The sequence below is a fragment of the Alosa pseudoharengus genome, unplaced genomic scaffold (assembly GCF_046254945.1).
Source record: "Alosa pseudoharengus isolate Yale_2024_CS ecotype anadromous, Long Island Sound unplaced genomic scaffold, YU_APseudo_1.1 YU_APseudo_1.1_scf_12, whole genome shotgun sequence".
NCBI lineage: Eukaryota > Metazoa > Chordata > Actinopteri > Clupeiformes > Clupeidae > Alosa > Alosa pseudoharengus.
Window position 1 is genome coordinate 39,344,041 of NW_027468587.1, and position 25,835 is coordinate 39,369,875.

At 39.4% G+C, this 25,835-nt stretch overlaps 2 protein-coding genes across 2 annotated transcripts in view; one reads left to right on the forward strand and one right to left on the reverse strand.

Annotated features, from left to right (window-relative positions):
* The window catches only part of st14 (ST14 transmembrane serine protease matriptase), a 229,476-nt gene extending 210,715 nt beyond the window's left edge, over positions 1-18,761 (forward strand). The window contains exons 16-19 of the mRNA XM_076281226.1: positions 6,975-7,140; positions 12,193-12,467; positions 13,224-13,360; positions 16,466-18,761. Of these exons, the coding sequence (XP_076137341.1) occupies positions 6,975-7,140; positions 12,193-12,467; positions 13,224-13,360; positions 16,466-16,627 (740 nt within the window). The 3' untranslated portion in view covers positions 16,628-18,761. The remainder of the gene's footprint in view (positions 1-6,974; positions 7,141-12,192; positions 12,468-13,223; positions 13,361-16,465) is intronic.
* A 5,375-nt stretch (positions 18,762-24,136) lies between these two features.
* kirrel3l (kirre like nephrin family adhesion molecule 3, like) overlaps positions 24,137-25,835 on the reverse strand; it is a 50,749-nt gene continuing 49,050 nt past the window's right edge. The window contains exon 15 of the mRNA XM_076281323.1: positions 24,137-24,613. Within this exon, the coding sequence (XP_076137438.1) occupies positions 24,137-24,613 (477 nt within the window). The remainder of the gene's footprint in view (positions 24,614-25,835) is intronic.

Below are 25,835 nucleotides of genomic sequence, written 5' to 3' on the forward strand. Positions count from 1 at the left end.
ATAGGGCCTTGCGCCCTTCGGTGCTCGGGCCCTAATAATAATCCTTACAAAAACAATAGGGCCTTGCGCCCTTCGGGTGCTCGGGCCCTAATAAATATAGCCGCAAGCGGCAATGGCGGGCCCGAGCACCTGCGGGCCGCAACCCGTGACATGTCGGAATCCAACAAAGCACCGACGTGTTGCGTTTGTGAAATGTACATATTTGATGCGTGTTCTATATGTTTTTGTATTTTATTTTCTGTCACATGTACTTGCTTGGCCAGGTGGGGGCAAAATGCAAGGCAGGCCCATTGGGTGTCATCATCAGCATAATATATATTAACCTGAGAAATTTCAGACCATTCATTTTAAGCAAAGAACATTTCTGATACACTTTTTGGCCAGATGGTGGCGCTATATTAGGCATTTGAATTACACATGTGAATATCATCACAATAATGATATCCAATATTTTGCAAAGTTTCAGATCAACCAATATAGGCATTACCAATATCTGGTACATTTACTGCTTGACCAGGTGGTGGCGCTATGCCAGGCAGGCCCATTGGGTGTCTGGATATCATCATAATCATAATATCTATTAACCTGAAAAGTTTCAGACCATTTATTCAAAGCATAGAGCATTTCTGGCACATTTCCTGCTTGGCCAGAAGGTGGCGCTATGCTAGGGCTGTGAATTACGCATGTGAATATCATCACAATAATGATATCCAATATTTTATAAAGTTTCAGATCAATCACTTAAGGCATTGTCCATTTCTGGCACATTTCCTGCTTGGCCAGGTGGTGGCGCTATGCCAGGCAGGCCCATTGGGTGTCTGGATATCATCATAATCATGATATCATGATATAATGGTCTGAGAAGTTTCAGACCATTCATTCAATGCACTGTGATTTGTGACACATTTCCTGTTTATGTGGTGAGATATTAAAATCATATCAAATATATTACAACATTCAAAAATCCATTCACAATTTAACATCAGCGACATCTTGGCATAATGTTTGCCAAATTTCAAATGAATCTGACAAACCGTCTAGGAGGAGTATGTTCAAATTGATCATGTGACATCAGTATAATTGTCATTCTTTCTGTTGCCAGTTGGTGGCGCTATGCCAAACATGCATTATGGGCATGTGAATATTATCATTAACATGGTCTTCAATGACCTGTGAAATTTAAAACATTTCAAGCCATGCATGGTGAATTATGACACATTTATTGTTTATGTGGAAGGGTATTAAAATTAATAATTTCGCCATTTCGTCAAATTACAACATATCAAAAAAAGGCTTCACAATTTATAATCAGGAACATCTCGGCGTCATGTATACCAACTTTGACATGAATCGGATCAACCGTCTAGGAGGAGTACGTTAAAATTGATCATGTCCACAACACACAAAATCTCAATTACCTCACTTCCTGTGGGCGTGGCTAATGGCATGTTAATACAAAAGTTGTTTGTTTTTGGGAGTTGCATACACCCACCAAATTTGGTGTGTGTATCTAAAACTATATGCCAACCACAAGTCACTGTGACGTAAGGGGGCGCTATGGAGTTCCTGGGCAACGCCCGGTGCCAAGCTTTTATCCCTGTCTATTCACTGTACCACTTGATGTGTGTGCTAAATTTCATGCGTTTTCGACCATGTTAACCACCTGAAAATATATGCCAACCACGGGATCAGTCACCTAAGGGGGCGCTAGCGAGTCTCTGGGCCACACCCGAGGTCAAGCTCTTGTACCTAACTGCGTTGTGTGACACCTGACGTGTGTGCCAAATTTCAAGAATTTTCGACCATGTTAACCACCTCAAAAACAGGAAAGCAAAAAAGTGGAATAACAATAATAATAATAAATATAGCCGCAAGCGGCAATGGCGGGCCCGAGCACCTGCGGGCCGCAAGCCGTGACATGTCGGAATCCAACAAAGCATTGATGTGTTTCATTTGTGAAATGTACATATTTGATGCGTGTGCTAGTTGGTTTTGTATTTTATTTTCTGCCACATGTACTTGCTTGGCCAGGTGGGGGCGCAATGCAAGGCAAGCCCATTGGGTGTCATCATAATCGTAATATATATTAACCTGAGAAATTTCAGACCATTCATTTTAAGCAAAGAACATTTCTGATACACTTTTTGGTTGGCCAGATGGTGGCGCTATGTTAGACATGGAAATTAGACATGTGAATATCATCACAATAATGATATCCAAAATTTGTGTAAACTTTCAGATCAATCACTTAAGGCATTGTCCATTTCTGGCACATTTCCTGCTTGACCAGGTGGTGGCGCTATGCCAGGCAGGCCCATTGGGTGTCTGGATATCATCATAATCATAATATCTATTAACATGAGAAGTTTCAGACCATTTATTCAAAGCATAGAGCATTTCTGGCACATTTCCTGCTTGGCCAGAAGGTGGCGCTATGCTAGGTCTGTGAATTACGAATGTGAATATCATCACAATAATGATATCTGATATTTTATAAAGTTTCAGATCAATCACTTAAGGCATTTTCCATTTCTGGCACATTTCCTGCTTGGCCAGGTGGTGGCGCTATGCCAGGCAGGCCCATTGGGTGTCTGGATATCATCATAATCATGATATCTATTAACCTGAGAAGTTTCAGACCATTCATTCAATGCACTGTGATTTATGACACATTTCCTGTTTATGTGGTGAGATATTAAAATCATATCAAATATATTACAACATTCAAAAATCCATTCACAATTTAACATCAGTGACATCTTGGCATAATGTTTGCCAAATTTCAAATGAATCTGGCAAACCGTCTAGGAGGAGTATGTTCAAATTTATCATGTGACATTAGTATAATTGTCATTCTTTCTGTTGCCAGTTGGTGGCGCTATGCCAAACATGCATTATGGGCATGTGAATATTATCATTAACATGGTCTTCAATGACCTGTGAAATTTAAAATATTTCAAGCCATGCATGGTGAATTATGACACATTTATTGTTTATGTGGAAGGGTATTAAAATTAATAATTTTGCCATTTCGTCAAATTACAACATATCGGAAAAAAACTTCACAATTTATAATCAGGAACATCTCGGCATCATGTATACCAACTTTGACATGAATCGGATCAACCGTCTAGGAGGAGTACGTTAAAATTGATCATGTCCACAACGCACAAAATCTCAATTACCTCACTTCCTGTGGGCGTGGCTAATGGCATGTTAATACAAAAGTTGTTTGTTTTTGGGAGTTACATACATCCACCAAATTTGGTGTGTGTATCTAAAACTATATGCCAACCACAAGTCACTGTGACGTAAGGGGGCGCTATGGAGTTCCTGGGCAACGCCCGGTGCCAAGCTTTTATCCCTGTCTATTCACTGTACCACTTGATGTGTGTGCTAAATTTCATGCGTTTTCGATTATGTTAACCACCTCAAAATATTTGCCAACCACGGGATCAGTCACCTAAGGGGGCGCTAGCGAGTCGCTGGGCCACGCCCGGGGTCAAGCTCTTGTACCTAACTGCGATGCATGACACCTGACGTGTGTGCCAAATTTCAAGAGGTTTCGACCATGTTAACCACCTCAAAAACAGGAAAGCAAAAAAGTGGAATAACAATAATAATAATAAATATAGCCGCAAGCGGCAATGGCGGGCCCGAGCACCTGCGGGCCGCAACCCGTGACATGTCGGAATCCAACAAAGCACCGACGTGGTGCGTTTGTGAAATGTACATATTTGATGCGTGTGCTATTTGTTTTTGTATTTTATTTTCTGCCACATGTACTTGCTTGGCCAGGTGGGGGCGCAATGCAAGGCAGGCCCATTGGTTGTCATCATAATCATAATATATATTAACCTGAGAAATTTAAGACCATTCATTTTAAGCAAAGAACATTTCTGATACACTTTTTGGATGGCCAGATGGTGGCGCTATGTTAGGCATGGAAATTACACATGTGAATATCATCACAATAATGATATCCAACTTTTTTGTAAACTTTCAGATCAATCACTTAAGGCATTGTCCATTTCTGGCACATTTCCTGCTTGACCAGGTGGTGGCGCTATGCCAGGCAGGCCCATTGGGTGTCTGGATATCATCATAATCATAATATCTATTAACATGAGAAGTTTCAGACCATTTATTCAAGGCATAGAGCATTTCTGGCACATTTCCTGCTTGGCCAGATGGTGGCGCTATGCTAGGCCTGTGAATTACGAATGTGAATATGATCACAATAATGATATCTGATATGTTATAAAGTTTCAGATCAATCACTTAAGGCATTGTCCATTTCTGGCACATTTCCTGCTTGGCCAGGTGGTGGCGCTATGCCAGGCAGGCCCATTGGGTGTCTGGATATGATCATAATCATGATATCTATTAACCTGAAAAGTTTCAGACCATTCATTCAATGCACTGTGATTTATGACATATTTCCTGTTTATGTGGTGAGATATTAAAATCATATCAAATATATTACAACATTCAAAAATCCCTTCACAATTTAACATCAGCGACATCTTGGCATAATGTTTGCCAAATTTCAAATGAATCTGACAAACCGTCTAGGAGGAGTATGTTCAAATTGATCATACTAAATCAGTATAATTGTCATTCTTTCTGTTGCCAGGTGGTGGCGCTATGCCAAACATGCATTATGGGCATGTGAATATTATCATTAACATGGTCTTTAATGACCTGTGAAATTTAAAACATTTCAAGCCATGCATGGTGAATTATGACACATTTATTGTTCATGTGGAAGGGTATTAAAATTAATAATTTCGCCATTTCGTCAAATTACAACATATCAAAAAAAGGCTTCACAATTTATAATCAGGAACATCTCAGCGTCATGTATACCAACTTTGACATGAATCGGATCAACCGTCTAGGAGGAGTATGTTAAAATTGATCATGTCCACAACGCACAAAATCACAATTACCTCACTTCCTGTGGGCGTGGCTAATGACATGTTAATACAAAAGTTGTTTGGTTTTGGGAGTTACATACACCCACCAAATTTGGTGTGTGTATCTAAAACTATATGCCAACCACAAGTCACAGTGACATAAGGGGGCGCTATGGAGTTGCTGGGCAACGCCCAGTGCCAAGCTTTTATCCCTGTCTATTCACTGTATCACTAGATGTGTGTGCCAAATTTCAAGACTTTTCGATTATGTTAACCACCTCAAAATATTTGCCAACCTCGGGATCAGTCACCTAAGGGGGCGCTAACGAGTCCCTGGGCCACGCCCGGGGTCAAGCTCTTGTACCTAACTGCGATGCGTGACACCTGACGTGTGTGCCAAATTTCAAGAGTTTTCAACCATGTTAACCACCTCAAAAACAGGAAAGCAAAAAAGTGGAATAACAATAATAGTGAAAAATAATAATAATAATAATCCTTACAAAAACAATAGGGCCTTGCGCCCTTCGGTGCTCGGGCCCTAATAATAATAATAATCCTTACAAAAACAATAGGGCCTTGCGCCCTTCGGTGCTCGGGCCCTAATAATAATAATAATAATAATAATAATAATAATAATCCTTACAAAAACAATAGGGCCTTGCGCCCTTCGGTGCTCGGGCCCTAATAATAATAATAATAATAATAATAATAATAATAATAATCCTTACAAAAACAATAGGGCCTTGCGCCCTTCGGTGCTCGGGCCCTAATAAAGGGAGAAAACATTTAACTATTAAACAAAAAATAAACGTGACATTACATAAAATTACGAACATTACATAAAAACAAACAAAAACACGATGCCAGACGGAGCGGCGTCTCGCCAGCAACCCCGTAACCTAGTAAAGCAGTCCTCTGATGTGCATGTTTTCACAAAGTTTTTGTGAACAGCACTTTAAAAACATTGAAGTGAAAGAGCATGTATAACAATATAGGCATAATAATAATTGTGATAATGATAATGATAATTTGATGGGGGGGGGGGAGAGGTTAGGTATGTGTAGGTGGGCCCTATGACCCCTAAGTCTGCCATGACCGGGCCTCAGGTCAAAGAAGTTTGAGAAAGGCTGGTCTGTATAACCTGCAGTCTATATAACCTGCATCAGAATGAGGTTTGCAATGGTGCGCCTGAAGGCACGGGTTGAAGACACAGTCAGTGACGTCACGATACGCAAATTTGTTGAAATTCATACCTACTTAATCACCATGACCAAAATGTTACTTTTTTTATACTTTGAATCTTGAAAAAAATATTGACCTACCTACCGACCCCATTTTTTAAAATGTTTGGCTGTTACTGCAAACAAGAATATGTTGCAATATTTTGAATATTTTGAGTTACAAATTCTGAATCTGCCTTTAAAGGGACACCAGGCAAGCCTGATGCTTTTTCTCTACGAAACTCCCCCGCGCTCGGTCTGAAGCTCTTTTCCTTTTCTTTACATCTTCCGTCAAGGGTTTTCGCTGCTTCTTCGCCGGCTCTGCCATTATACACACGTTTGCAACAATGGCTAGCGTTTCGTTAGCCTGCCTCTGTGCTGTGGATGCAGGATGTAAACTGATCCTGCTTCGGTCGGCGGGTACGATACACTGAACTTGCAAGCGGGATATTCTTCCAACAGGCAGTAGGGCCGGGCGAGAGAGTCTTTAATCGCCCTGTAATGAGTCATTTAACCATATACCAACTTACGAAGATGAGTAATTAACACGAAAACGTTGCCTGGTGTCCCTTTAAATTATTCTACCTTGTGTCTTTAAGTTTTGTCTTTTTAGTTATTCTTTATTTTTTAAATTATTTTACCTTGTGCGACAACTATTCTTTGACTATTTCCCTTCTCTGTTTTTATTTGCTATTACTGTTTGCTTTTGTTTATGTAAAGCACATTGAATGACCTCTGTGTATGACATGCGCTATATAAATAAACTTGACTTGACTTGTTTTAAAATCAGACTAAACCTGTAATTAGGGACACTCATTGTGATATTTTGTTGTAGACTGCGGAGTCCGGCCATACAAACATAACCGCATTGTGGGTGGGCAAGATGCAGATATTGGAGAGTGGCCTTGGCAGGTTAGCCTGCACTTCAGGACAAATGCACATGTGTGTGGAGCCTCCATTATATCAAACACATGGCTACTGTCTGCTGCCCACTGCTTCCAGTAAGTAACAATGGCTTGTTTTTCTTTTTAAATTGGGATAAAGGGCTGGAATTCAACTTGTTGTGCTTGAGGTCAGGTGAGTTAAAATCCACATTAATGAGTAAAATAGATGAGGTCAGTCACCATTGGCAGGTTGCTGAAATAGGCCATTGTATACAACATTTTAGGCCTCTGTCAAGTGTATGTAATTTGAAAGTAAATCTGACATTCAAAACTCCTGTCTTTGAATGCCATAGTCCCATCAGCATTGAGTAGTATTCTGTACACAGCTGAATCTTGCTGAAAATTGCCCAGATTTTTAAAACTGCAGGCACTGCAATGCAGTCTCTATCCTTTCAAATGACAGCTTGATGGGCCATTACATTTGACAGGCACCAATGATTAACGCTTATCTAATGTATCTAACCATTTGCATGATTTAAGTTACATCCACACTATTCTGTTTTGGTTTGAAAATTAAAGACTTTCTTTACATTAGAAGCTCACCGAAAAAAAGAAGGGTTCACTGGCCTGTTCTTCTTCAGTGAGTTTTTTTTTGCAGTTTGCAAACGGAGTGCATTTCCACCACCATCTGCTGGACTGAGGTGTAATGGCAAGTGTACCCCTTAGCCTCGTAATGGCCGCTGGGTGAATAAGGCGAATGGTCAGAAGGGTTTGAGGATCATGAAAACGTGCCCAAAATTAACATTCCTAACTCCTATAGAACCTAGATCTTAGCATATGTGGTGAAATTCTGAGCTCTGTTGTTATTTTCCTGTACTGGCTCATGCCTGTGACGTAAACGTGTACGTGATGAGAGCAACCATTACCAGATTGGAGCAGACTTTTGCGTTTTTACCCTTTAGACGGGAACGTGACAGTGGAGCGTTTTTAACATTTCTCTTGGTCTCACTTTTTTGCGTTTTTAAGCCTCAAAACGCCGAAAGGCACATCTGATAAAAATGTGTTGATGTCTTCACCCGTGAGCATTGTCATGTAAACAGGGCCTTAATGATTGGACGTGGTCAGTCTGATGTTTCCTTCCCTGGTTTGTTGTGTTCAGATCTTGTGATAATGGCCAGGTGCCCCTTTTCCAGAAGAAAATAAAAAAATCCCCTGCAATGTTCCATGACCCACTTCCACTTCCACATGCTGGCGGTGAAAGCAACATGGTTGAACGAAGTACAAGCTTTACTGATTTTGCCATCTTTGGTAGCATTTTTAGTGCAATTGAACTGCATTTTACAATAGTGTGAATTGTCTTTTTATCTTGTTGACAATTGACCCTTTGTTGGTGTAACGGATGCCAGCTAGCTTAGCTGTGCGTGTGGAACGTTGGTAAACCTCACATCCCGACGCCTCAAGAGTGCTGCTGGCATGCGAGCCTGTAGCCTGGGCTATTGGCTCAATTGTTAGCGCGCTCGCCTCCCGATCCGAGGTGCTGCTGTTCGCGGGTTCGAGTCCGGGCGTGTGCAGGGCTGAATCGCGCAGGTTCAACACAACGCAGGTTACATTGGCATTTTGTCATCTATAATAATAATAATAAATAATAATAATGAGCTTTATTTGTATAGCACCTTTCACAGAATGCAGAATAATAATAATAGCTTTTAAGGGCCGGTTTTGATGAAATTCACCACTCTCACAACAACGTTCAAAATCTCATGTAGGTCGGGACTAACTAAGCTGCCTTGACACGAGCGCTTCCCTGTGAATAACACAGTGCGTCCATTGCGCATCGGGTGCTACCTGGGCCCAGGCTACAGATAAAAAAATAAATAAAAAAACTCAGTTCGCGCCCCACCTGGCATGTGGGTCGCGACCCACAGTTTGAGAAACGCTGGGCTACTCTCACGTCCTTAAAGGGGCAGGCAGTCAATTAGACGTACACCACCAATGTAATGACATTAAACAGAAGTGTAGTCAAATAGTTTAAATCAATATGAAATTACTAGATACTTACTTGGATATTAGTAATTATGCAGGCCACAGACTATGAATTATTAAAAAGATATGAACTTAATATGAATTACAAAATATATGAATGTATTGAAACATATGACATGATGCCATCTCTTTAGGTGACTGTCTTTTTTGGACAGTTCTACTATAATGCTTTGTGAATTACCTCAGTCAAAGCATTTTCACAAATAAAGTAGGCCTACTTTGATTTTCTGTAATCCTTACTGTTTACCTTTGATTATCCTTTTTAATAAGCATCAAGATTATCAGTGTGATTTTGGTCTTACAACCTTAATTGCCCTAAATTTAAACTATTTTTGCAATTTTCACTTCCTCCCGCAATTTCTCCACAAGAAACAGCTAAAATCACCGCAACTTCCATCCAGGCATTTTAGGTCGCAACAGTCTCAAAAAACCTCGCGAAATCCTGGTGGGATTGATTTTCTACCTATCCCTTACTGCCACTGGAAAAAAAAAAAAAAAAATTCCCTACCGACCCATGGCCTCAACTGACAACCAACAGGAACCAAACCTTTTTTTTTTTATGCCTAAACAAACTTTTATTTGGAAACAGTTGTGGGCAGAGGAAACAGTTGGTGGGAGTCAAAGTTGATGACAACTGACAGTTGAGATGGCTGAACAGTTAAATAGTTGAGTAATTTAAATAGTTCAATTATTTAATAGTGAATTATTGTAGTGAGGACATTTATTTTGGGCAGAGGACATAGTTGAACAGGATCGGTAGTCTTAAGAGAGTCAGATTGTATGCTTAAAGCCTGAGACAAAGTATATAGTTTAAAAGTTTAATGTAGATAGTGTAATGGATGTTGATAGACAAAAAGTTGAATGGATGTTGATAGATAGTTTAATGGGTGGATGAGTGAATGGTTTGAAGAGGATGAATGGATAGAAAGTTGGATGGAATGTGCCTTATATCCTTGTGTAGAGACACAGAGAGAGTTGACCTAGTTGAGAAAAAAGCAGTTGATCCAGGTGCAATCAGTTTAATTGGCTCTATGAGGAGGCTTAGTTAAGCAGCTGGCAGTTGATACAGGTGCAAATCAGTTTAATTAGCCCTTTATGATGTCATAGTGCCAATGCAAAGTCTTTGGGGAAAAATAAGCTTGTTTTTTATTAATATCTCAAAAAGTATCAAGTTTACAAAAACAAAAAATGCCTAAGTGTCCTTTTCAAGACCTACGTTACAAAGTTTCTACATTAAATGGTTGAAGCTGAGCTGGACACACAAATTTTGGCTTGCATGTTAGGCTTAGCATGTTGTTAGTATTTGTTGTGTATGAATTTATATACAGACGTTTAGTATAAGTATAAGTATATATACTCTTTTGATAACGTGAGGGAAATTTGGTCTCTGCATTTATCCCAATCCGTGAATTAGTGAAACATACTCAGCACACAGTGAACACACAGTGAGGTGAAGCACACACTAATCCCGGCGCAGTGATATATATACATTATTGTTAATACTTAATAAATGATGCAATAATATTTTGTTTATGAAGTAATATTCCCATTATTTAACAGTTGTTACATACACATGTCCTAACGGTTAGTTAGGGTGAGGATACATATTTTATAAACCACTTCCTAATACTATAATTCATGATTAACTCAGGAGTTACAAGTGGTTACAGTAGTTAATGATATTTTGTGAGCATGAATTATAATATTAGGAAGTGGTTTATAAAATATGTATCCTCACCCTAACTAATCATTAGTGAATGTGTAACAACTGTTAAATAATGGAAATATTACTTCATCAAAAACATATTATTGCTTAATTTATTAAGTATTAACAATAATGTATAAACATATTTTAGATATAGGCTTATTTACAAACCTATGAACAAACAATACCTGTGTGAACAAATGCTTTACTGATGATAAATAGATAGATAGATAGATAGATAGATAGATACTTTATTTATCCCCAAGGGGAAATTCAAGGGTCTCAGTAGCATACAGACATCACACACAACATGCACTTACAGCAGAAATGGTAAACATAAGTATAAGTATAAACATATAACTAAACTCCACTGTACAATAAAGACAGTAGAAGATAAGAAAGATAAGAAAACTAACAAAAAAAAGTTTCGAAGTAAAAAAAGTAAAAAGTAAACAAAAGACGGTAAGAAAAACACAAAGACACGGAGCTACCTCGTCGGCGCCGGAACCGGAAAATTATGTATGAATTACTAATGATGAACAAACCATTAACTAATAAGTAACAAAGGCTTAATAAATGATGAATTGTGTGTAGTTATTATAAAGTGTTACCAGGAATGGGCACGCTAAACAAACCGTAAGCACTGTCTATTGCTCCCAGGCAGTAACTGTTGTCAGATATTGGAAAGATTTCCCAATTTTCAGCAGTATTCTGATTTTATGTGATGGTCATTTTTTGCACTGTACCCATACTTGTTGACTGTATTTATGTATGATTTCTAAGAATCAGAATTACAAGTTTTAATACCTACTAAGTCTATAGGTTTTCAAGGCTTTTCTATGGGAATCGACCACTGCCTGGCCGTTGTTTGTCTGACCTAGCAACAGTAAGATGGGAATGCTGGACTTGACAGAGGTGTATGGTTTTGTGATTTATGTATGAAGGCAGTGGTGTGGTCGAAAAACATTTCTGTCTTGCAATTGGAAATGGCATTGTAGATGCATCGTATTGTCGTATCTTGAATTTCTTTAATTATCTTGAATTTTCCCTTGGGGATCAATACAGTATCTATCTATCTATCTATCTGTCTATCTATCTATCTATCTATCTATCTATCTAAAAACACTGTATTATGATGAAAACAGAGTAGTGTGGATGTCACTCTAAACTTATAGAACAATACCAAACAACATGAAGCTGATGATGATTTCTTAAAATATGTAGCTAACCTATACTGTATGTAGTGTCTTCATTGATCAGAGATCAACAGTATGGGGAGAAAATAAATACAAAAAATATTAGGCATATCAAATTTCCTGAAAGACTTTGTGGTTGTAAGGGACCAAGAGGACACAGGAGTTGTTATTTTCTGAACTACCCAGTCTTTCACTGCTCTCTCATGGCTTTCTGCTTCATGACAGGAATGATAATGCAGGAGATTGGCTGACATATAGTGGTCTTCGGGATCAGTTCAAGGTCACTGATAAGGATGTGCAACTGCGTAAAGTGAAGACCATCATTCCACACCCTGACTACAATCCTATGACATTTGATTATGATATTGCTCTGCTAGAACTAGAGCAGCCACTGAAGTTCACTAACCTGATCCACCCTATCTGTCTGCCTGCCAAATCACATGTTTTCTCAGCAGGTACACCTTGCTGGGTTACAGGCTGGGGAACCTTACGAGAAGGAGGTGGGTTTCTCTTGGACTCTTAAAATTAGCCAAATTTGCAGGATGCAGTTTGTGTTTATTGTGGGGTTTTTCAGTTGTTAAGACGTCTCTGTCTCTGGAATCCATGTCATTCTTTTCATGTTCACAATCAATCCTGTACACTTAAGAGGTGTAGAGGCAGAGATTGGGTCAGTTCACTCCATTTTTACAATCTCAGTTATGCTGAGACAAATGCTAATATGATTGGGAGAGATACATTTGTGGCACAAGCCATTTTAGATAGCAGTCATGATTGATTTGGATGAAATGTTCTGATGTTTTAAATTGGTCATAAAAGTCATACTTCTTTGAACAAGCCAGACTCCTTGTAATTTCAGGATATAGGACCCTTTAGCATTATTTGGTAAAACATTAACTAGGGGTCCAAGGTGTGAGGGACCTGACTGTGGGTGTGCAACAGGATTGAGGTATTAGGGATATATTTCAGCTAAGTAGCTATTAGCCAACAGATTTTCGACACACAAGCCAGATGGATAACAGGTGCATTTATTCTGTGTATTTGGTGAAGTAATCCTGTAGAAGATGACTGTGTACCATACAATGAAAAGTTTGGGTGGCTTGTAAGAAAGGCACATAGCCATAAACCATGAAATATATTTGAGAATGCTATAAAACCTAAACATTATGTGAAGTTGATATTTGAGTTCATGTTCACTCATATAGGATACAGTATGTGAAATTAAAACCATCCTGTGTTTATGTATTACTTTTTTATAGGACTCCTTGCCCAAGTACTGCAAAAAGCAGAGGTCAAGATAATTAATGACACAGTGTGTAATGTGGTGACAGAGGGCCAGGTCACCTCAAGAATGATGTGCAGTGGATTTCTCAGAGGAGGGGTGGATGCCTGCCAGGTTTGTTCTTGTTGTAATAGTGATAATAAATAATAGTGATAATAAATATATAAATGCCTCAATATGATTTTTCATTTTGGGGCACTTTTTACCATCTGAACTTCTGACATTTCTAAACTTCTTATTTGAAATATTTACAGTGCATAAATATCTCTTCCTGGTCCCTCCTTTAGGGCCCTATCATGACATTCTAAAGTGCATCGTCACTCGTCAAAAATCTATTCAAATTTAGTAGGATGTCCAGTTCACATTGGGAGGGGTTTCGTTATCAAAAGTGGAGCGCATGGCGCAACAAGGTGTTCCTAGGTTTTTTAATCAGTCATATGGGTGTGTTTGGGGCGTAACATCATTTTAAACCAATGAGAATGACATCTGGCATTCCCCTTAATGGCGCAAAGCGCGATATGTCAAATAAATGCATCAGTATTTTGGCATTCAACGGAATTCTCAGGAACTCGCTCTCGTCCTCCTCCTCTCCTCGCAGCTCGAGTAGGCGACCTCTTCGCCTGGGCAGAGGTCTCCTGGTGCTTCCTCCTCCGCGCGGAGCCAAGCCTTTATGACTGCGCCTCTTCTTCTCTCCCTCCTCCGGCGAGCCTTGGTGCGAGCCTTGGGAGCCCTTATAAGGGCTGGCAGGAGCTCGAACGGCCCCCACCCCGGGGTCAGGTCGCCTGCCCTCACGAAAACTCCCGGGGCAGGGGCAGCTCCGCCACGCGTTCCGGCATTGGAGGCTTCCATTGTTCACTTCTGTCACCAGTGTAACGTTTGATCGCACACGACACCAAGCGTTGTTCAATGTAAGCTTTAATGGCTTGAGAACGAGGGCAGGGACACAGACACAGAACACAGTGCACACAGAGCAGGTCAAGAAATCACACGCACTACACCAACAGGGGAGGTCCAGCCCCCCACACGAAAAGGAACACACATGAGGGATAACTAAAAGGGAAACATGTTACGATAAAGACACCAACTTTACACTTATAACTTAGGAGAATAACGACATAAACCCCCCTATTGTTCGCTCACGTATCCCAGCATGCTTTTCGCAGGAGAACGCTAACACTGTCTTTTTGCGCCGACGCTACAATATGAACAACTCGCCATTGACTTCTGACCAGGTTTAGGTGGTGTATGATAGCGATTTTTAGACAACGCGCCAGGCCCCTCCCTAGGTTGTTAATTGCCACACCCCTGGTCGCAATGTTTAAAAAATAAACGTGCAAAATACCGAATTAAGCTTTGCGTGGGTGAATAACGAGCTTTACGCCATGCGCTGGAGCCCAAAATACAGCCCTTAGTCTCTAACAAGAAATGAGCCAGCCCTTAAATAGGCATGGCAGTCACAGACAATTAACACAACCACATGGACTGAACCATTCTGGAGTTGTGAACACCCATACCATCCATCCATTGCTTGACTGTCTGGCTGGGTTCAAGGCATGGATGGGTGCAAACTTCCTCAACCTCAATGAGAGTAAGACTGAGATAATTGTTTTTGGCAAAACTTCTCCGGCCTTCTCCACCGATGCCCTGGGCCCTCTCGCCTCTAACATCAGGCCTTCTGTCAGAAATATGGGCGTGAATTTTGACAGTGCCTTCAAGTTCGAGCAGCAGGTCACTGCAGTAGTTAGGAAAAGCTTTTTCCACCTGAGAACCCTAGCTAAGACCAAAGCCTACCTGCACCAGAGTGATCTAGAGAGAGTCATCCATGCCTTCATAACATCTCAACTAAACTACTGCAATGCTCTATACACTGGCATTGGTCAACCACAGCTCCGCCGCCTGCAGTTGGTTCAGAACTCAGCTGCCCGACTCCTCACCTGTACAAAAAAGCGCGAACATATCACCTCAGTCCTCGCATCGCTCCACTGGTTCCCCATCCGCTACCACATTGACTTTAAACTTCTACTGAGTGTTTACAAATCCCTCCATGGTCTGGCCCCCACATGCCTGTCTGATTAAGTAATCTTCTCCACCACCACATCCCCTCCAGAGCACTACGGTCAGCTGACCAACTGCTGTTGGAAGTGTCCAGGTCCGGGCAAAAAAAACAAGGGGGACAGAGCCTTTGCAGTGGCATCCCCCAGACTCTGGAACTGCCCTCCACATCCGTGCAGCCCAGTCTCTGAATATTTTTAAGTCCCATTTAAAGACCCACCTCTTTTCACTTGCCTTTGATTAGTGTCTCCTTTTTTAAGTATGACCTACAGTCATTGTCTTGTAGCCCTTTTCTTTTTTCTTTTTGCCTTAGGTCATTCCTTTGTTTATTGCGCTTAAACACTTAATTGTGAAGCACTTTGGAGCGGCTCAGCTGTCTGTTTTTTTCCCTCTTGGCATGCATGCTGGATGTGACATGGGGGTGTGGCTGCATCGTCGATTCTACATTTGATTTTGAAGTTTGAGATTGTGATTGTGAACTTAAAAATGATATCGTGACACCCCTACACATGACACAAAATGAAACTCCTCAAATGTGAAGGAGAGGGGTGATACTTGCAGGTGTGTGTGTGCATGCACAATGTCCTGGCATATGCAGGGCATTTTGATGAAATAAACAACTTTTGCCGTGTTTTGCTTTCTGTGTATAATGAAGCTTCATTTAATATAGAGTAATTGGTAGCTTAGCTAACTCCAGTCCTGGTAAGGACTACATGAAGTTTGACTCATGTCCTTGCCAGTAAACTTAAAAACTTAAACAGCTAAAGAAGCCAGGCATTTAAAGAGCTACTCTTTAGGGGCATGAACATGGGGGCTCATGAACATGCCCCCAGAGTGTAGCGCTGGCTGAAAAAATGACATATTATTTCATAAACTCTGATTAAGTAATTGATGTGCACTGAGCGATGTGTCCAACTGCAAAACGACATACTTTGGAGAGACAAATGCATGCATCTACACTATGTGAACGTAGATTATTGAACACCCTCAACCTTAAAATCACCATAAATTTAGAAAAAAAGACTTTCTATATGTCTTCTGTAGTCTTCAAATAAAAAAAATTACTTGAGTGGTAACTTAGCTGAACTGGATACTTTACGTACCTCTGTACAAAGCAGTGATTGAATTTTTCTATAATATGTTTAACTCTTTCCCCCCTCATTACAGGGAGACTCGGGTGGCCCCTTGGTGTGTCTCTCAGAGGCTGGAAAGTGGTTCCAATCAGGCATTGTGAGTTGGGGTGAAGGTTGTGCCCGTCGCAATAAGCCTGGTGTGTATACTCGTGTAACTAAACTGCGGGACTGGATCCATGAAAAAACAGGTATCTAGTGCAGAGGTGTTTGGGTTGGAGGTCATATATGGGTCATTCCATATAGATTTGGAAAAAAGAGCAAAAATACACTCAGGTTACTACTGTATATACTTGTTTTTGTAAGTTTAGGCATAATACTTTTTAAGACATTAACGTCATTATAGTAAAAATGATAAAAAATCAAGGCTGCAAAAATGGGAATTGGGAATTGAATGGGACATTGGGAATTGAAAATTAAAATATTTAAGATAGAATATTTAAGAATGAAGACAGGTCTTAGCTTTGGAACTTAAAACATTATGTAGACAAACTCTGAGCAAAATCTCAGACGATGCAGCAACTATTTTCTTGATTCTGATTTGACATAGAGGGCTCTATCTTGGCGATCTAAAACGTATGGTCACTGGTGAAAAGCTTAAATACATTTAGGGGTGTGTCCAGTCCACATTCAGGGTGGTTTTGTTATCAAACGACGGGTGCTTGGCACAAAAAGGCGGTTCTTATGTTTCTTAATCAGTCATGGGTGTGTTTTGGGTGTAACATCCTTTAAACCAATGAGAATGACATCTGTTATTCCCTTTAACAGCAAGCAGTGCAACTTTAAACAGCGCATCAGTATTTTGATAGTCAGCGGCGCATTTTAAGGAATCTGCACACGAGACCGAGTATAGCCTACACACATCTACACTCGTCTATTATTGGCAAAGTGAAATTAACTTCGTCGTCTCATAGTCAACGACAAAACAGTTATACACAGTTAATTACTTTCACTATTGACTGACAAGGGGTTACCATCGAAATCATAGTCTGAAAAAAGCAACACTTACCCCAATAATGTTAGAATGACTGAATAAAAATCCTAAGGCTATTTATCCTGCAGAGAAGTTGTTTGGGACTGCTTGCTAAGGGCTGCTTACATCTCATGACAGCGCATCTTCACAGCTGTGCTTTAGATGCGCCTTTCGCTATAGACCAGGTTTTTCTTGGTCAGTGGCGTAATGATTTTTAAAGGGTGTAAGATAGCGATTTTTGGGTCATGTGCCAGACCACACCTTCTGCCACACCCCTGGGCGCAAGGCTTAATAAAAGTGAAGCGCATGGTGAAAAATTTGAGTGTAAGATAGGAATAAGCTTTGCGTCGTGATAAGAATAAACTTTGCGCTTCGTTTTTGACCGCCAAAATAGTCCAGAATGATCCATATTTGGCTTTCATTAAAAAGTGTTCAACTCTGGTGATGGAATGTTTGTAAAAGACAATGGTACTATCACATTGACATTCAGCTTCGGTAGTATGATGTAATGTTGCAACCACTGTCCTCAAATTGCGGATTTCTTAACTCAACCCAACATTTCTGTTACTTGCTAGTTACCTTGTGTTACCAGTAGACTATTTCTTCAATACAAAATTGTATGATAGCTTATGTCGTGTGTCTGCTGTAAAGTATGGTCATGCAGGTTATCATTCCCTTTGGACGTACAAAGTTTATTGTGAACAACTGATATCTTAAAGGATAATTCCGGTATTTAGCCCTTTGAGTCCCTTTTCTGGTTTGTTTTGGATGAACTAGAGTGGTGGACACCGAAATTTTGAGAATGGGTCCTGTCTCAACTTTCTGACTTGTTTTGAATCACTTTTGACTGTTTCAGAGTGGCTGGCTTTAGCCATGCACAAACAACCCTTAACTTTCGTTTCAAAACTGTGCAACTCACTGAGTGGTTAGTGATGTTTGTTGATGTTCCAAAACAAGTAGCGTAGTGAAATACAGGTTCTGTCGTGTTTTATTTGCCATTTTGTAAAATCCCATTGATTTCTGTTGGAAGAATCATTGCTCGCTGATATTAATGCGCTACAGGAAACAGAAAGGGGGTCTGTTTACATTTGGTTGTAGTCTTTCCGCGAGACCTTCTTTTACTGTCTATGCTTCAGACTCAAATATTGAGCGGAAGTTTATACGCGGTTGTGAGGTATCTGAGAAAATAGTTCCACAATAGCAAATTACATGGCTTGAAATCATACATTGCGCCGATATATTTGTTTTTACTAATCAACGAACACCACTAACCACTCGGTGAGTTGCACAGTTTTGAAAACCAACGTTAAGGGTTGTTTTAAGAACATGATTGTGCATGCCCATAGCTAGCCACTCTGAAAGAGTCAAAGGCTATTCAAAACGAGTCAGAAAGTCGAGACAGGACCCATCGTCAAAATTCTGGTGTCCACCACTCTAGTTCATCCAAAAAAAATAAGAAAAGGGACTCAAAGTGCTACCGGAATTATCCTTTAAGTTCATATCAACAGTGTGACACAGAATTCAATTTATCTAACTGAATCATGTAAGGTAAAACAAAGTTCAACCAGGAATGGAAATGATGACAAAGGGTCTGTATACAACCTTGCCACCCCTTCTTTGTTAAATGATTCCCATCAACCTTAGCAAGAACAATGAAGTTATTAATCTGATATTAGTGTTACCATTTTTTTTGTTATGTTTCCAAATGTAAGTTGTTCTCACATACCAATACAACTTTAGTGTCTTTGTTTGTCTTTGCTTTGAACTGTGCAGTACCTTATTATTCATGCATACCATGAACATGTCCGGTATTGATAACACTCAGTACGTTTACTTGAATTATTGTGTTAGTCCAACCAAAACCGGACTTGCATGCATGTAAACATGTTAGTCCGATTGAAGTTCTTTCAGCCAAACTTAAAAACCCAGATAATGCGATAGACGGTTGAATAACTCATGCATGTATACGATCAATTGGACTCAAATTGGCCTGTGCACTCTGAGCATGCGTTCCTCTGGCTAACACTACAGTTGGCACTGTCTTCAGTCTTTTTAGTTCAGTTAGCAACCTAACTACCTACTGTACATACTCATAAGTTGAACCTTCTTTCATGGATTTACATCCCCCAGAGTGTCCATATATGAATTTACATCCCCCAGAATGTCCATACAAAAATGTTAACTAATTTATGCTAACAAAGCTAATTTGGAATGTTTTGGGGTTTGTGAAAAGGAAGGGGCAAATCGTATAGCAGAATAAGTCACTTTACTTTGGTCAATAAAGTGATTCCCCTTGATGTACAGTATACTCAGAGACGGACAGCAGTTCAGTCAAATCACCTAGCCGAGCTATAACTGTAGCTTGGCTTAATTGTGCATGTAAACGTACTGACTGTTTCTCAGTGTAATGAATGTCTCTAAATATTGCTGCTCGGCTTATTTAGATATGTCATTGTTTGAAGCAGTGATATTGCAGTATATTGATCTAGTTACAAGTAGCATTGCAATATTTTATATATGTATAAAATTATGCTGGTTGTGTGCCTGCTTATCAAACCTGCATAACAGTATCATGTTGAATAATTCATAATAAAAAACTGCATTTCATGTAACCTAAATTAAAACCATTATTGGAATAAGTTGCTGGAGTTTTGATTGTTTTACATGAGACCTAAATAATTTCTTTAAACTGAAAGAAAAATGCTGTTTATTCATGTGCTACTGAGAGCCACATTATAGTACATTCGGCAAAAAAAATGTGGTGTGCACTGACAACAAACACAAACCGACACCAAGACATGCAGTGAAAACATCAACTTTCAACTGAATTATGGTTGGTAAACTGTTGGTAGACAATCCATGGCACGGAGTGATGTATTAATCAATGATTGGCTAATGACAACAGTGGAAAAAAAACAGAATCAGCAGACATTTGTGGTCCTATATCGACTTTAATCTACCTGTAGCATTGATTAACAGTTCACGCCTGATTGTTTTAACAATCACAAACTCTTTAAAACGGCATTATTGTATTAAGTTATAGCAATTAATCAACAACAACCAAGCACAATCAAAACCTTGAAATGCATAGATTACTGGACTTGTGACATTATTAAATATACATGTGAGCCTAATAAATACTAATCTAAGCAAGATACATTAGGTATTAAGATTTCAGTTGTAGAATGTAATGGAAAGGAAAGTGAAAAGGGAAGTAAAGGAAGAGGGTACAGGAAAAAAAGAGGTTCTGCTGGTGGATAGCGGAGAATTAGGAATGCTCTCTGGTGCTTGAATTAGTTCCTATAGCTTAACTACAAGGGACATAAAAGCCCTGGTGCTTACACATCACAATGAATGATGGTTACTACAGTTACTGTATGTGGTTAGTGTGGAATGTTCCGCAGTGTCTTAATAAATTTGCATGAATTTGTAATTAGCATGTTTTTGAGTACCACTTAATAATAAGGTGTTTTAACAAACCATTTACAAGGTATTATTAAAGGGTTAGTTAACTATTTAATATTCATTCGTAGGTCAATTACAACTAGTTTGTAAGTCACGTACAGGATTGGGTCAGATTACTTGTAATCCATTACTGACTACAAATTACATGGCAATTTTTGTAATCAGTTGGATTACCAAAAACATGTAACGTAATCTGATTACTTTAGGATTACTTTTAGATTACTTCAATAAATATGTCGCTTACATGTAAGTAAAAGACACCACCACTGAATTGATGATAGAATTCTCATTCTATTTTTTTCCCTTTATTATTTCATTACATCTAAGAAATCTCTTTGCTCTGAGTAAAGCATTCCTGTGTGAATTAACTGATCTTTTCCTCCAAAAATCTTAATGTAGCCCCTTGTTTTAGTGTTACTTTGAGGTCACCAGGTCCCATTGTCTGAAAAACACCCCACACTAATACATTTCTATAGCTATTCTCGACTTTGGCAGTGGTGTTTTGGTGGTTGAAATTTTCACCCCATCCCAAAATGTATCACTTAGTCATCATGCATGACAATGAATTTAGCTTTCGCTGGATTTTTTTGACCCAGGGACATGGCCTGAGATTGAATGACACCATGTCCATTTCAATTGTGGGGGTGAGAAAATTATTCCTTTGGGATGTTTTTCAACCAGGGGGACCTGGTGACTTTCTCAAAGTAAACGGTAACACTAAAACAAGAGGCTGCATTAAGATTAGGAGAAAAAGATCAGGCAGTGTGCCGAGAGACCTGCCCCAATAGAAAATAAGTTAATAAGTAAGTATAGATACTCTTTTGATCCCGTGAGGGAAATTTGGTCTCCCAATCTGTAAATTAGTGAAGCACACAGTGAGGTGAAGCACACACCAACCGGGAGCAGTGAGATGTCTGCTACAGCGGCGCTCGGGGATCAGTGAGGGGTTAGGTGCCTTACTCAAGGGCACTTCAGCCGTGGATGTGGGCATGGGAGAGCAGTGCTCAACCACTTCCCCTGCCCACATTTTTTCTACTGGTCAGGGATCGAACCGGCAAGCCCGAAGCTTGTCAAATTAAAAGATAGCTAGGCTATCATAAAAAAGTTGCATTGTTTGCATGATAAAATGTAATCAGGTAATCCCCAACAATGTAATTGTAATCTGATTACACAATTTTTTTTATTGTAATCTGGGCTGATTATAGTTACTTGATTTTTGTAATTGATTACGTAATCCAGATTACATGTAATCCATTACTACCCAACCCTGGTCACGTATGTATGCACTGTGTACGGCATAAATTACACAGTGCATACAATGCGTTTTGAGTGTCTTATAAACTATTTGTAAGTAATTAAAGGTACTCTAAGCGATGCTGGGCAACGTCACTTCTGTTGACTTTCAAAAAAAACAGAGAGCTAGCTCGCTACTTCCTCCCCCTCCCTCCCATGCTGCTCCAGTGCAATTGTAACTCTCCTAAACATGCATCTCGTCTGTGATTTGCTGGAACAGTTTGTTATGTTTTCATGGGCTAGGTTTGCCCAGGTTGCTTTTGTTGCCGTTCTTAGAGCCTGGGCTGTCCACAGAGATCGCGTTGTTTTACAGTGATTCAGGACAGTTAGGTGCTGTTTGCAGTAAGTGACAAAATGTTTTAGCCTAAAAAACGTGTGCCATCGCTTAGAGCACCTTTAATTATTGTTATCTGATGGCTTATACTAAATATATAATTAACCATTAAGTAACACCTCTGTAAAGGGTAACACATTTTTGTAAAATTTCACATAGCTGTGCAAATTCTTTTTTTTATTTCATTACAGTGCAATTGCTTGCAGTGCTCTCCACATTTATTGGCACCTCTGGTTAAGTTGACAAAACACAGGTATAAAATCATCAAAAAATCAAAATCATCTTTTGCTGAAATAATTTTATTCTGAGAAAAAAGAATACCTCTATAACACCCAATTCAAATAAAAGGAAAGTGTGTTGACCTTCGTAAGTCAGGCAATGACTACAAAAAAAGTAGGTACTCAGTTAAAAATGCCCATATTTACAGTTAAAACAATAATTGAAAAGTTCCAATCAAATGTGACAAATCTGCTTGAACAAAGACCCATGTTTATCTTGCCCCCATGTACAGTGACAGGAATGGTAAGAGAGGCAAAGAATTCCATAAGGGTCATTGTTTGAGAGTTACAGAAAAAAGATCTTTGAGTCACCAAGTCTCCAAATAATCTTCAAAAGTGACATCTGTACTAATAGATTATTTACGGTATGCCAGGTAAAAGCATTTCCTGTCATTTAATTACAAATATACATTGCTGGAGTCACTGCATACAACAGGAACATTTTCTGTAATCACATTCTATTGTCAGATGAAATGAAAATTGTGATATTTGGCAACAAACACTCAAGGTTGGTGTACAATGACTATACTGAACAACTGTGCCTAATGTTAAATATGGCAGAGGGTCTGTGATATTGTGGGTCTATGTCACGAATAGCCCTGGGAACTTCAGTTGGGTGCATGGTATCATGAACTCCAAGAAAAATCTTCAAAACAAATCTCTCAGTCTCTCCAAGATATGGTCATGATTTGGATCATCCCACAGGTCAATGAACCACACATGTCCAGATCAACACAAAAATGGTTTACTGAACTCAAAATCAAGTTTCTGCCATGGCCATCTCAGTCCCCTGATCTGAAAAATAGTGGGATGAGTCAAAGAGGAGAATGCATGAGTGGGGACCTAGGACCTCTGGATGATGATTTTGTAAAGAGGAAGAGCTTTGTCTCTGCTGCCACCTACTGTACACAACATTGCTGGACCCTGATGAGGGCACCTTGCTGTATTGGTATTTTTCAAGTATTAACATCATCATCTTTAATTTAGATATAAACTATACATAACACATTCAAACTCAAGCCAATAGTTTATCAATAGTTATTTATTTATGCATTGGAGAACAAAGCATTGATAGTTCATAACATGTACAACAGGCTTGGGCCACTTTCATCCAATTTGTGCCAAAAAGAACATTCTTTCTAGAACTATTTTAAGCGCTTCAAGTTCTCTTACTTTCTTATTCTTCTCTTATTCTGATACCTGTTGTCAATTTTCATTTATTTCAAAGTTCTGTTTACAGTATGTACATATTTTCATATTCCCCTGGTATCCTAGTAATCCATTTGAATTAAGGATGACATATTCTTCAGTCAACTGCAACTTCTTCAGCACAATCATATTTTTAGGGAGACACTAATACAAATTTTACACATGTGTTTGCATGCGCTGGTGCTGTTGTGAGGGTCTACTGTAGTCAGACTGCTGTGAAGAAATATGCGAGGAAGCATATGATAGGTGTGAAGAGCTAGAAACTTTACTGGCTTGGTCAGATTGTTCATAGACATCTATTTTTTCATAGGAAATGTTGGGCTTCATGTAGCTAGTGAAAGCTCGCCCATTTGTAGCAGGATGGAAAGTTGAACCATTGCACAGGGGATCAGTGATAAAGACATTAGACTCTGCATTATTCTGTGTCTTCTGCACAGACACCTGCCTATAGGGTCTCTGTGTGCCTTGATGAGAGTAGTCATAGATGTCTTGCTGGCCATACATCAGACTAGTTGGTTGTGAGGGCATTGAAGGGTACACAGATTGCAGGGTGGAGGAATACTCCGAGAAGTTGCTGCTGTGAATTTTGATGTCATCATGATCCCGGACATTGTAATAACCATTTGTGGGGTCCTGTTTTTTGAGAGAAGCAAAAGTAGACAATAATGATAAGGTGAAAGCAAATCATCAGCAGTGGGGGTGGACCATCAGGGCCTGCTTAGACCTTCTCTGCAGGCCGTACTATTTATAAACTATAAAACAACACATTCTTTAAATACTTTAGTTTAGCATTTATTCTTTGTGTCTGCCTCTGTTTTCCTGATCACTTCCTATTCCTATCACCCCCATTGTGTATCCACTACCAGGGGCGTTACTGTGTCTTCAACATGGGGGGGGGGGGGTTGTAAATACGGTCAAGTAACCTCCATCATTCTCAAATGGAAAAGTTTGGAACAACCAACAGTCTTCCCAGATCTGGCCGCTCAGCCAAACTGAGTAATCTGGGACGAAGGACCTTGGCCAGACAGGTAACCAAGGACCCAGTGGTCACTATGAATGAGATCCAGGCACAGGTGGACTCCAATCAACTTGATAGACCATTGATAGAAATAGGATGCACCAGAGCTCAATTGCAAGCCTCATATCAAAGGGTCTGAATACTTTATAAATGGAATATTTCAGTCTTTTATTTTTTATACACGAGTATTGTGTGTAGATTGATGAGGAACAAAATTAATTGAATCCATTTTAAGATGAGTCTGAAACATAACAAAATGTGGAAAACTTGCAAGGGTCTGAAAACGTTCCTAGACAAGGTGGTTGCTATGCTAATTAAAGCGGTTAGTATGCTGGTTGCTAGGGTAATCATGTTGGTTGCTAAGGACGTTGCTAGGTAGTAGTTGTATTACACATGTAGGTTGATGGATGTTCATATTAGTTTAATGGATGTTGATAGAGAGATAGTCTAATATGGATGTTGATAGACAGACAGTTTAAGGGATGGATGACTGGTTTGAAGTAAGAAAGTTGTATGGAAAGACCTTGTATCAATATTTCTAGGGTCAAGTCAAGTCAAGTCAAATTTATTTATATAGCACATTTCAAAGCAATAGCATTGCACCAAAGTGCTTTACATAAAATAATAATAATAATAATTAAAAAAAAAAAATAATAATAATAATAAAAATAATAATAATAACAATGATACATATACATACAAACAAATAAAAAAAAGGGAGAGGTGAGGGAGTCAGGGAGTGTTAAAAGCTAGGGAGAAGAGGTAGGTCTTTAGGTTGGATTTAAAACTACTAATAGTGGGGCAGGATTTCACAACATCAGGAAGGCTATTCCAAAG